The following is an 11053-nucleotide window of genomic DNA, read 5'->3' as shown; positions in this document are numbered from 1 at the left end:
GGTACAATGTCAATACTTAGCAGTATTGGGCACCCCCTTGTGGCCATTTTATCAAGAGAAATGTGCCATTCATTTCATGCAATTTGAATGAAAAATGCTGTTTTGGGATGTCTTTCTTGAAATTGAAACTGAAATTGGATGTATCCAAAGTACCAGGAGTATTGGTACTTGGTATCGGTGACTACTAGCAAGCACTCGTACTTGGTACTAGAAATCAGAAGTCTCAAAATACATATATGAGAAAGAAAACCAGCAAGCGTTCCAGCAAAATCGACATTAAGTGCAAGAACTCATTTTGTGAATTTTTCACACACAAAAATCCACTTACTGAAAATGTTAATACTATCGAGGTTCTTCGTTTGTCCTGTATATGATTGCCAATCTGCCCCAAATATATATTCAGGCCGAAACATGACCCGATGTAAGCGCAACCGAGACATGACTGCCATCTCGTGGTGAATAAGGATAGTACAACTTTAAATGACAGTCGATGCATATTTGCAGTTCAGCAGCCGCATTTTTTTTGTCCTCAGGTGAAAAAAAATTGGTTGTTTTGCCTTTTTTATGGTAACCCCCCCCCCCCCCCCCAATTTATATTGAATCTTAATCAGCGAAGATTTTTTGGGGGGGGTTGTTAAAAATAAAAAAAAACAAGAAAGAAAAAAAACTGTAGCCGCCCCCGAACCACTGCCCCAAAATGTTTATTTTCCGAAAAATAGCTTTTAATATGTTTGCGCTTGGACTGGAATTAAACAAAGAGGCGGACTCAGGCGGGAAGATTTTTTTTTATTTCCGGGTTAAAGCAGTGTGTTCCGTTTCCGCATGCTCCATCTTGTCACCGTGGTAGAATCGCGGCGCGTTTAAACGAAGTGAACAGAGTTGCTGTTTATTTATTTATTAATTTAGTTTGAAAATGGTGAAGCTATCTGCGGAGTTAATCGAGCAGGCTGCCCAATACACGAACCCGGTGAGAGACCGAGAGCTGGACCTGAGAGGTAACCAACCGCACGGCGCCGCTTGTTTGCCTGTTAGCCTGTTAGCTGGCTAGCTGACTAGCCTGCTCCTCGTCTGCCTCGTTCAACATGTAGCAACAACTACTGAACATTTGGTCAAGTTTGGCCGCTTTGGAAGTTTGGAACTTCGGAGGCAGCGACAGCGCCTTTCAGGCTTGTCCCAAGGACATTTTGAGTGGTTGCAGTTTGCGATCAAGAGACCTCCAGCGTTATCGTGTAGCTGCGTGTGCAAAATTTCATACGCGACTCGATCGCTTTACTCGGCATCAGTAGGCAGAACCTTGAAAGACGTTTCCTGTAATATAGAGACGGTCATTTTAATGTTCCCGAGACAAATGTTAAGAAGGCAGTTGATATTTTGCCGTGACCGGCAACTCCTGCTAGCGCTATTTGACCATGAAAGGCTCTGATTGGTCATTCGCAGGGCCGAATCTTGCACTGGGCGTGGTTGCTAACTCGCGTCACCAACTTTTCATTTTGTTTTGCCGCCGAGGATGGGTTGCTATCGGCATTACCAGCCGAGCCATAACCTCCAGTAACCTTGCTCTCACAAGATGTATTCTCGCGGTGTTTGTGAGTCCACAAACTCCCGAGAATCCCTTTTTTTGTTTTTGCTTTATTTAACAAATTGAAATCAAAAGACAAACAAACATCATCACAGTACACAGCAATCTCACAGTAACAGTAAAGGAAATATATATATATTTTTAAATGAAATAAAAAATATGCCAGGGGTCTTAAACTAAGAAATATTCAAAACACCCAAATGACAACACACATTTACGGTCTTGATAGCCGCCTTAAACTCCCGAGAATCCATCTTGTACCGCTTCCATTGATTTCCACCGATACGACATTTCCACATTTCCATGCTTTGCCGTGATTGGTCGAAACAAAGTTAGATAGACGCGCACACGATCCTGCTTCGTCCAATCAGCTGGAAGTGTTGTACAGCATGACCGCCTTTCCCGAGCCAATCAGCGAAGCAGTCCCACACTCATATTGCGGAGAAGTTAACTCCCCTCGAGTGAAGCACAAATCAATCGGGCAATTGGCAGGCTAAATCTTCAGGACTTATTGGCTGTTTTCAAGAAATTGTAGTGGGGAAAAAATACAATCAAAAGTACAGCGCAGGATTTGAACCCTTCGCTTTCGGGGTGACCAATTAGGGCAGAATTTGTAGTGTCTTGTAGTTTTGGCACGATTCGTGGCAAAATGGCGCTCGAGATTTGAGGTGGGAAGTTTTTTCCTGCGGTCCGTCGTTCGAAAACGAGACAAAACAAAATACAATGTTCGAATATTCAAGTGGAATGTGTTCTCCACACAAAATAAATAGCCTCCTTTTATTAATGCGCACTTGTAAAGTTCTTTTTTAACCCATAATGCCCTTAGGAAGAACATGTATGCTAAGCTAAGCTAACCGGCGCCTTCATTAGCATATGTATTCAAATGAGCGGCTCCATTCATGTGTTGTCCAGCGAGACGAGGCCACCTCCGCAAATACAAAGAAGAAGACACAGCATGCGCGTTATGGGTGTTTGTTTTTGAAACGCTTTCCCAGGTTATAAAATTCCGGTCCTGGAGAATCTGGGGGCCACTCTGGACCAGTTTGACACGGTGGACTTCTCGGACAACGAAGTCCGCAAACTGGATGGCTTCCCGCTCCTCAAGCGACTCAAGACGTTGCTGATGAACAACAACCGGATCTGGTGAGATGTGCGAACGCGCACGCACACACATTAGACTCGTTTTAGGGTAAGCAAAGAACGATTGAAATCTGTTAAAAACATCAAACGGACGCAAATTTCTTACAAGAAAACAAAATCGAACTGAAGGTCACATTTTACATTTACGGAAACGATCAACGATGCGTTTGCAGATTTTCTGCCGCAAGTTGTTCATGAATCGAATCCTCGTCACTTTGTACGTTTGCTGCCAATTTCAAGTCTTGTCCTGTTTTTCAAAAAAGGGAACGACATTTGACAAGCTTTTTTGTTTTGACGGATATTGTTGGTGAATTCAAAGGAGCTTTTTGTGGCCGAGCGCAAAGCAAGCGATTGACTTTAGCGTTGTGTCGTTGCGCAGCCGCATCGGAGAGAACCTGGAGCTCAGTCTTCCCAGCCTCCGTGAACTCATCCTGACCAACAACAACATCCAGGAGCTGGTGAGTTTCACCTTTTCGCGGCGGCTTTCAATGTTGCCCCAAAAAAAAAAGGCGGCGCTCACACTTTAGAAGGACGCACGGAGCCGAGAAGCCGGCGTGACGTTTGGTCCGCTGGCATTTTGAGGCCACAAGACGCTCGGCTGAAAGTCAACGAAAGAGTCGTCTTTGCTTCATTCAGTCGAGAAATATTTCTAGACTGAATGAAGAAATATTAGCCCCCCTTCCTCACGAGCACTTTTAGCTTAGCGGTTAGCATTGCAAAGTCAATTAGGTGGCGGGGGGGTGTGGGGTCTAATAATGAGTGCTCCAGCAATGTTTACAACGTGCGCTCGTTTCGTGTCTTTATTGAGCCACAAGTGCTACTTTGGGTTTCCGCTCCACTTTTATTTTCATCATCACACGCGACCTCTTGTAACCTCCACACGATGTGACGTCATCACATCCCTGCGGTGTCACATTGTCCCCGTTTCAAGTGTTTCTCACCCCCAACATAGCGCGGGAGGTTTGATATTGAATTGAAAGCTCATTACAATGTTGAATGACTTGAAAACTACGCCCGAGGAATCCTGATTTTGGAGCGGGCCGGTCGCCATCGGCCGGTCGCCATCGGCCGGTCGCCATCGGCCGGTCGCCATTCGCCGGTCACGTCGTCAAAGCCGGTCCACGAGGACCGAATGTTTTGCGCAATGCTGATTGCCGTCGTGTTTCAGGGCGACTTGGAGCCGCTGACGTCGGTGAAGACGTTGAGTCTGCTCAGGTGAGAACGGGAATGTCGGCGCGCCGCATGCGTCCGTCCGTCCGTCCCGCCGGCCTGACCCTTTGCTTGCCGTCGTGTCGTCCGGCCAGCTTGCTGAGGAATCCCGTCACCAACAAGAAACACTACAGGCTCTACGTCATCCACAAAATCCCGCAGATCCGCGTGCTGGACTTCCAGAAGGTTAAACTCAAGGTGGGTTGCCAAGCGAGCGTGTCCGCAAGCGTCCCATCCGCGGTCCCGGCAGGAAGTCCGCGCGGTCACGTCGACGTCCTGTCTCGGGATGCACGACAATATCGCTGGCCGATAATTATCGAGCAATTTGACGTCATACAGATAAACCAGATCATTTGAAAACGCGGCGACGTGAAGAGACTTGCCGCGTTGGTCCTTCTGTTGCGGTCGCGTTTCCCGACCAGTTTTTTGTTGACTTTTTAAAACATGACTCTTTTGTTTTGGCAAACTCCAAATGAGTTTTGGTTGTTTTTGAAGCAGAGATCAACAAAATTCAGCTTCATGGTGCGTTACAAATGTTTCGATGTATTTGTACTTGCAGCAGGACTCCAAAGTATCTTTGCATTTCATTTTGCAAACGATTATCGGCTCGCTTATCGCCATCGGCGCGTTCTATTGGTTTATGGGTTGAAGGTACCGCGATCGTGCATCCCGAGTCTCGTCACTTTCACGTTTCAACGTCTGCTTGTGGTCGCAGGAACGCCAGGAGGCGGAGAAAATGTTCAAAGGCAAACGCGGCGCTCAGCTGGCGAAGGATATCGCCAAGCAGAGCAAAACGTAAGAGGATTGGTCCCCGGCGGGCACGGGCGCCATCAAGCGTATCTCCTATTTGACTCGAGAACAGATACTACGCCGGATCGCAGAAGCCGCCGAGCGAGCGGGCGCGCCGTCTAACTCGGGCTTTTCCTCGCAGGTTCACGCCCGGAATGGCGGCGCAGCTGGAGAAGAAGAGGGCGGGGCCGTCCCACGCTGACGTGGAAGCCATCAAGGTAAGAAGTCCAGCAAAAACCGAGCTTGGCAACACTCAATCGCATTTCTCGCGTTCTCCGTGAAAGCCGTACCGAAAAGCTGGAAATCGGTCTTGGGTTCCAAAATCAAATCCTTTCACCAGACACCAAAACAAAGTCTTTTTTTGTTTTTTTCCAAATAAGACGTTTGCCAAATATCTGCTCTTATTTCGGAAAACAACAATCACCGTTTTTGCCGATTTTCGGATGCGTTGCTGACCAAATCGTCAATTTGTTTGAATGTTTTCTGTACTGTTGATTTGAAATAATCTTGAAAAATGTTTTCATGCCACTCATCGAAAAAAGGATCACCAAATGAGTCGATTAAAATAAAAAACATTCACCTGGAAATACCAATTCCCCGGTGCCTTCAGACTGGCCCAAACTTAGCAGTTTCTCCACAGCAACGCAAAATTGGAACGACGAGTGTAAACGTTGGCAGCAAACTTGTTACGAGCTGACAAAAAAAGAAGTTTCGCACCCGCAATCGTGTGTCGCGCATTTCCCGAACCGCCTCACTTTGACTGAACGGCTGCGAGCTTCATGCATTTTGTGTTTGTTGCCAGAACGCCATTGCCAAGGCCACGTCGCTGGCCGAAGTGGAGCGCTTGAAAGGAATGCTGCAGGCCGGACAAATCCCGGGACAACAAGGTCCGTCCGTCCCTTGGCCCGCCGTCGCCCCCTCTGGCCTCTCGGCGCCACCTCACTTTTCTTCTGCTGCAGATGGTGCTGGTGTGGAGGAGGAAGAGGAGGAGGAGGAGGAGGAAGGCCACACGTCCCAGACGGACGTTCAGGTGGAAGAGGTCGAGGACATGGAACAAGATCCTCACGTCAACGGATCCTGAAGACTTTGCTTTTTTTTTATCCTTTGTACATTTTTTGACGAAAAACCCCATTAAATGTCCTTTTTGACTTTGTACGACGGCCGTGTGCGGAATCCGTCCTTGCCTCAAATGTAAAACATTCCAATTGCAGCCAAAACGAAGCCCTACACATTCACAGCGGCCAAAACGACGACGCTTGGGGCGGCAAGAGGGCAATTCGACACGCATCAAATAGTTTGAAGTTTGAACCCCTTCTGGTAACCGCTCAAAACTGAAGAAAGGTCAGTTGGAGACTTCGTGGTTGGGGAGGATCTTCGTATTTGTTGCATCAAGAAATGAGAACGCAGCTCGAAATGCTTGTTGTGGGGTTCGGGCCAATTTTGGAAACGGTCGCGTGTGCAAGTGACTTGTCAAGATGAGTAACCATTTTGGTAACCAGTGAGTTTTCAAAAAGACGATTGGACCAATCGTGTCAACAACTTGAATATGCGCGAGCGGAGCCCCGGATACGCGGCAGGTACTGGATTGTGGAAGAAAACCTTCAAAAAAAAAGAGGGCAAAATCCGAGCGTGTGGCTACAAAAGCTCGTTCGCTGCCGCCGATGACTTGAAATGCCAAAGATCCGTTCGAGTTGGGCCGGCAGCGAAAGAGTTCACGGGTTCACGACGGCAGCAGCGAGATGGTTTGCCGGAACGTCTTATTTTGCGGAGCCGACGGATGACGTCGTTGGTCAGCGGGCAAATTGTTCGACGGCCGAACAAAGCGTACAAATGTTTGCTTACCCGATCGGGCCGGTCGGACATGTTGTAACAAAATGGCGCCCTCGGCCGGCTGTCGCTGTCCACGCTTTGTAACAAACGACAGGGAGGCCATTTCATGGTGGGTTCCATTTTTATAAACGTGAAAAGCCCAAACGCATTCGCGATCGCTCGGGCAACCACAGCAAAGGTGCGAGCGCGGAGGCCGCCGGTTCATTTGTTGTACTTGCTGCAGGCGGCGTTGGGGTTGGCTCGACGCCGCCCGGCGCCGCAGTCGGCGTCTCGGAGCTTGAGACTGGCGGCGCGGCTGTAGACGTCGTTCTGGCAGAAGGGCGAGGCCCCGCCGGCCGCGTAGTCCGGGTCCCGGGCGTCCGTCTTCTGCCGGGCTTTATTGGACAGACGCTGCTGCGGGAAACGCTGGTCCTCGCACACGTGCGGGTTGTGGCTGTGCTTGCCCCCCCGCGGCAGCGGCAAACTATGCTGCGGGCGCCGCCGTGGCAACGGCCAAACAAACAAAAGCCACAACAACGCGGCGGTTAGCTCGGCCACGGAGCGCGCGCCTTCGCGCGATGCGTTTGTCACGCATGAGCGTGTGACGGTTATGAAGTTCACGACCGCTGTTGACTTCGTGTGTAGGATTTCACCGACGTGTCTTTGTGCTTTTATGCGTGTTGTGTTTTTCTTACCCTGAGGCCGCGCGGGTTCAGCACTTTGGGGTTGCTGGAGAAGTGCATGCGCACGGTTCCGTCCTGGTCCACGCTGACGCTGACCTTCTTGAGCGTCCGGTTGCCGCACTTTGGGCAGAACTGTTTGCTCATGTTGCTGGTGGTCCTGCAAAAAAGGCGTTCCACAACATGTACGTCTTCCTGTCAGGTAAGCGCGCGTGCGCACGCGTGGACTCACGTGAAGCAGGCGTGACATCGCAGGATGTAATTGCGAGCCTGCTTGATCAACATTCCGTTGAGCGACACCACGTGGAGGCCCATCTGGATCAGAACGTTCTGCACACCTCGCCGGCCAAGACCAAGAGTCACGCGAGTCCGATGAGTCGTGTGGTGAGTCACAAGGAGAGGCAGTAGTGAGTGACGGGTGCGAGTGGCGGCGGTCAATTTCACATGGCCGGTTGCGCGTTGACGTACGAGCGGCACGGCGAGTCACATGGTGACAACCTACACGAGTCACGCCACCAATCATAAGAGGCGTGTCGGTCGTGTGCAGTTGCCGCGGTAACGCCGCTCACTCACCTGCATGGCAAAGTCTGTGGTCAGACATCCCACTTTGACCCGGGCAGCTGCCGTCCAATCGGACGAGTCCATCTTCATCTGCGCGATGTTGCCGGGCGTGATCCAACCTCCTCCGTCGTTGTCGTCGTCATCTTCCTCATCTTCCTCATCTTCCTCCTTCCCGCCAGCTTCCCGCACGTCATCTCCCTCCTCCTATGACAACAAAAATCAACCGGCTGCTCCAGCCCAGCGCTACCAGCTAAGCTAACGGGTGTTGTAATGACCAGTAAAGCCAGCAGGTGGCGGTCAAGGGGGGCCGGCGGTTGCCTCCAGAACAGGAAGCTGTTGAAGTCATCTGCTTCCGTGCCGGGCGCTGACGACGGCGGCGGCAGCGGCGGCGTGCTCCTCACTTCCTGTTTGCGTTCAGAACCCTGAGAGAAGATGATGATGATGATGTCACTTCCTGTCCCCGAGAACAACCGTGACAGGTCCCTCGACTTGCATGTTGAATTTGGGCCATGCGATTTACTCGCATATCAAATCAATTCCCCAATTGAATGTTTTTTTTTCCAAGAAGGAAAACGTGTACTGCTAACTGAAAATCATATCCAGAAGAAAATATGAGATGACTCGTGTTGTAATCTCGTAGTTGCGGTTTAATCGAGTTACTCGAGCGATGCGGCGGCATGTACTGAATCACATCATCATTCTGATTTTGCGATGAAGCGGGCTCCAGATGACCTCTGACCTTGGAGGGCAAGTGGAATCCCGCCACGTTGACGGGCGTCTCCGGGTGGCACCGCGTGTCGCTCACGTCGACCTGCAAACCACAAGCAGAAGGTCACGTCGGCTGCGAGTGTGGGGGGGGGGGGGGGGGGGCAGGCTGGAGGGCGCACCTGGAGGCGGGGCTCCATGCGCAGGTGCCCCGTCCCGACATGTTCCTCCTCCAGCTCCAACGTCAGCGCCAGAACTTTGATGTCGGTGGAAGACAGGCTGGGGTAATCTCCCGTCTTCTTGGAGAACTCCGTCACTGAGGGGGACACAAAAGGCGCCGTCAAGCCGCGACCGTCGTCCACGCAGACCCCGCCCCGCCCCGCCGGCGCCGTTACCCAATCGGACGTGATGGGCCGGAGGCTGTCGCAGGTTGAGCTGGTACGGGAGGACGGCCAGACTCCTCCTGGTGGCTTTGTCCCGGATCTCGTCCACCACCTCCTTCAACGTGTACACGTTCTTCCCGATGTCCTGCAACGCATCGCCAACTGTCGTCATCGTCATTGCGCAATGCGGCGGCCCCGCCTCCGCTTGCCGCTTTTCAAGTTACAAGTCGTGGCTTGATCCATTTTCTGCACCTCCTCGCCGTCGTCGTAATATCGCACTTGCCATGTAATCTAGTCGTTGCCATTTACTCGAGTAGTCGTGGCGCCATTCAGTATTTGCCATATGGTCTCGTAGTGCTGCACGAGGTACCAGGAGTGATGGCAAAATGGAAACCGTGAAAGGTGGGCGGAACTTGTCATTGCTAATGCTGTGTTTCAGAATCACGTCACGTGACTGTTGCATTTTGCAAATGTTTCCAAATGTCATCGATTCACTTTTTCTCTCCAATGACATCATTTCTCTGGCTTTTGCCGTTCATTCCAATGATGTGCTGATTGCGTGACGACAGACAGCCGATAACTACTTTCCTGACTGGGGAGTTGGCAATACTGCTCTACTGTTTACAATTGGCCACCAGATGTCGCTGTGGGGAGACGTTTCGAACGTTCCAAAAGATCGATTCTTTTTCTGAATCAATTGTTCCAAATGATTCGATCGTTTCGTCCATCCATTTTCTCACCCGCTTGTCCTCACAAGGGTCGCTGGAGCCTATCCCAGCTGGCTTGGGGCAGTAGGCGGGCCCTCAACTGGTTGCCAGCCAATCGCAGGGCATCGATCGTTTCAACGTTCCCTTTTTGCCATCGCTCGGTACCGGTACCAGTACCAGCACGAGAACACAATGACGCCACATTATAAATGGTTGTGTAGCACATTTTTAGTTCCGGTGGTAAAGTGAGGTTACCCAGCCAACAATAATGTTGCAAATGCGCGAAAAGAGTATCCTCCTAATATTTGGAATAAATAAATTGCAAACACATTTGAAGTGGTTTGGTCAGTCTTTATTTTACTGCTTTAACTAATGTTTGCCGTTTTTGCCACGCTCTCATTTCAGTACGGGTATCTTTGTCATAATTTTGGTACATTAACAATACATCTACATGAAATCTTGTAGTTGTCATGCAGTGGTTATGCTGCGAAGTGATGTAGTAGTTGCAAAGCAGCCCAGTAGTTGGAGCGTAATGTTATTGTCGTTGTAAATAATACGTCCGCACATCGATCATTGTGACGTCATCCGCGCGGTGATAAGGAAGAGCGAAACCGATCGTCGATCGGTGCGTCAGATAAATTCGGCGGCATCGGGCAAGGTTTGTATTCGAAAGGTTGATGAGAGTAAAAAATAACCTGGAGAGGAGCTCTGTTCAAAAAAGCTCCCGCGTCTGCGACGACATGCTCCACTCCGGGCTGCGCCATCTTAGTTCGGTGGCGTTCGCAGTACGGCCAATCAGAGAAGACCTTCTCACCACGTGGTTACCTTCTTCTTCTCCCTCTTCTTTCCGGCAGACTCGTCGCACGGCGTGCGCGTTGCTGCCCACCACCAGTCAGACGATGTCCTCACCTAAAAATCGCAACAAATAGCCCAGCGTTACTCCAAAAATGTAACAACACCCTCCCTTTCTTCCCCAGTGAGGTCCCAGGACCCAACAGCAACCGCAGCGACTCTCCCCTCAGATTAAGTTCCCGTCGTGCACTAAACATCCCCTCCAATGACGCACATGCTTAACAAACTCCCCAAGACCACAGAAGACCGTCCTCACCAAATGCAGCCCACAGTGACCCAATCGAAGCCGTGACAATCTAACCTCCCCACCGCAAACCCACTCAGCCCCAACCTATAAAGCATCATTCGGACCCCCCCAAAACAACTGGACGAGCCATACACCACCCTCGCCCCCTCCCAACGCCATCAGCGACGACAGTTTGAACCCCTGCTTCCTCCACTCACCACAGTGCCCAAAGGATTCCAATCAATTCAACAGAAACCCCATCAGGAAGCCGCCAACCCTGACCAAAACCCAAGTGAGGCACACAAACACCCAAAGCCACCCGGACACAGCATCACCTCATTCACAAAGCCCGCCAAATCCTCGTCATAACCACACTTGACCGCTCGATCAATAGCCAAATCCGCTTACTTTGT

At 50.5% G+C, this 11053-nt stretch overlaps 2 protein-coding genes across 3 annotated transcripts; one reads left to right on the top strand and one right to left on the bottom strand.

Annotated features, from left to right (window-relative positions):
- The first annotated feature begins 792 nt into the window (after positions 1–792).
- snrpa1 (small nuclear ribonucleoprotein polypeptide A') lies at positions 793–5872 on the top strand. Its single transcript, XM_086072315.1, has 9 exons — positions 793–995; positions 2575–2722; positions 3099–3177; positions 3888–3934; positions 4024–4126; positions 4644–4723; positions 4860–4935; positions 5520–5604; positions 5677–5872. The coding sequence occupies exons 1-9, from the start codon at positions 914–916 to the stop codon at positions 5796–5798; spliced, it is 822 nt and encodes a 273-aa protein (XP_085928441.1). The 5' UTR covers positions 793–913; the 3' UTR covers positions 5799–5872.
- A 777-nt stretch (positions 5873–6649) lies between these two features.
- Positions 6650–11003, bottom strand: nob1 (NIN1 (RPN12) binding protein 1 homolog). 2 transcript variants are annotated; one of them, XM_086071498.1, is made up of 10 exons: positions 10859–11003; positions 10258–10471; positions 8868–9000; positions 8655–8788; positions 8507–8578; positions 8043–8189; positions 7780–7971; positions 7439–7536; positions 7222–7366; positions 6650–7015 (listed from the first exon to the last, which is right to left on the bottom strand). In XM_086071498.1, the coding sequence occupies exons 2-10, from the start codon at positions 10324–10326 to the stop codon at positions 6749–6751; spliced, it is 1257 nt and encodes a 418-aa protein (XP_085927624.1). In that variant the 5' UTR covers positions 10327–10471; positions 10859–11003; the 3' UTR covers positions 6650–6748. The 2 variants fall into 2 exon arrangements, with proteins under 2 accessions (XP_085927624.1, XP_085927625.1); XM_086071499.1 differs by lacking the exon at positions 10859–11003 and adding an exon at positions 10671–10795.
- Positions 11004–11053: the final 50 nt, after the last annotated feature.

This window comes from Leptonotus elevatus, chromosome 3 (assembly GCF_054856555.1).
Source record: "Leptonotus elevatus isolate MCC_2025b chromosome 3, RoL_Lele_1.0, whole genome shotgun sequence".
Taxonomy (NCBI): Eukaryota; Metazoa; Chordata; class Actinopteri; order Syngnathiformes; family Syngnathidae; genus Leptonotus; species Leptonotus elevatus.
Note: the sequence above shows the minus strand (reverse complement) of the source record. Positions and strands in the feature narration are given on the sequence as shown.

Bases quoted from the DNA above. Each gene is read 5' to 3' on its own strand.
- nob1 (XM_086071498.1), bottom strand. From the start codon at position 10,326: ATGGCGCAGCCCGGAGTGGAGCATGTCGTCGCAGACGCGGGAGCTTTT. The intron at 7,972-8,042 runs GTCATTACAACA...TTGTTGTCATAG, and splicing joins GCCACCTGCTGGCTTTACTG to GAGGAGGGAGATGACGTGCG. The intron at 7,367-7,438 runs GTGAGTCCACGC...CCTTTTTTGCAG, and splicing joins CGATGTCACGCCTGCTTCAC to GACCACCAGCAACATGAGCA.
- snrpa1 (XM_086072315.1), top strand. From the start codon at position 914: ATGGTGAAGCTATCTGCGGAGTTAATCGAGCAGGCTGCCCAATACACG. The intron at 2,723-3,098 runs GTGAGATGTGCG...GTCGTTGCGCAG, and splicing joins ATGAACAACAACCGGATCTG to CCGCATCGGAGAGAACCTGG. The intron at 4,127-4,643 runs GTGGGTTGCCAA...TTGTGGTCGCAG, and splicing joins TCCAGAAGGTTAAACTCAAG to GAACGCCAGGAGGCGGAGAA.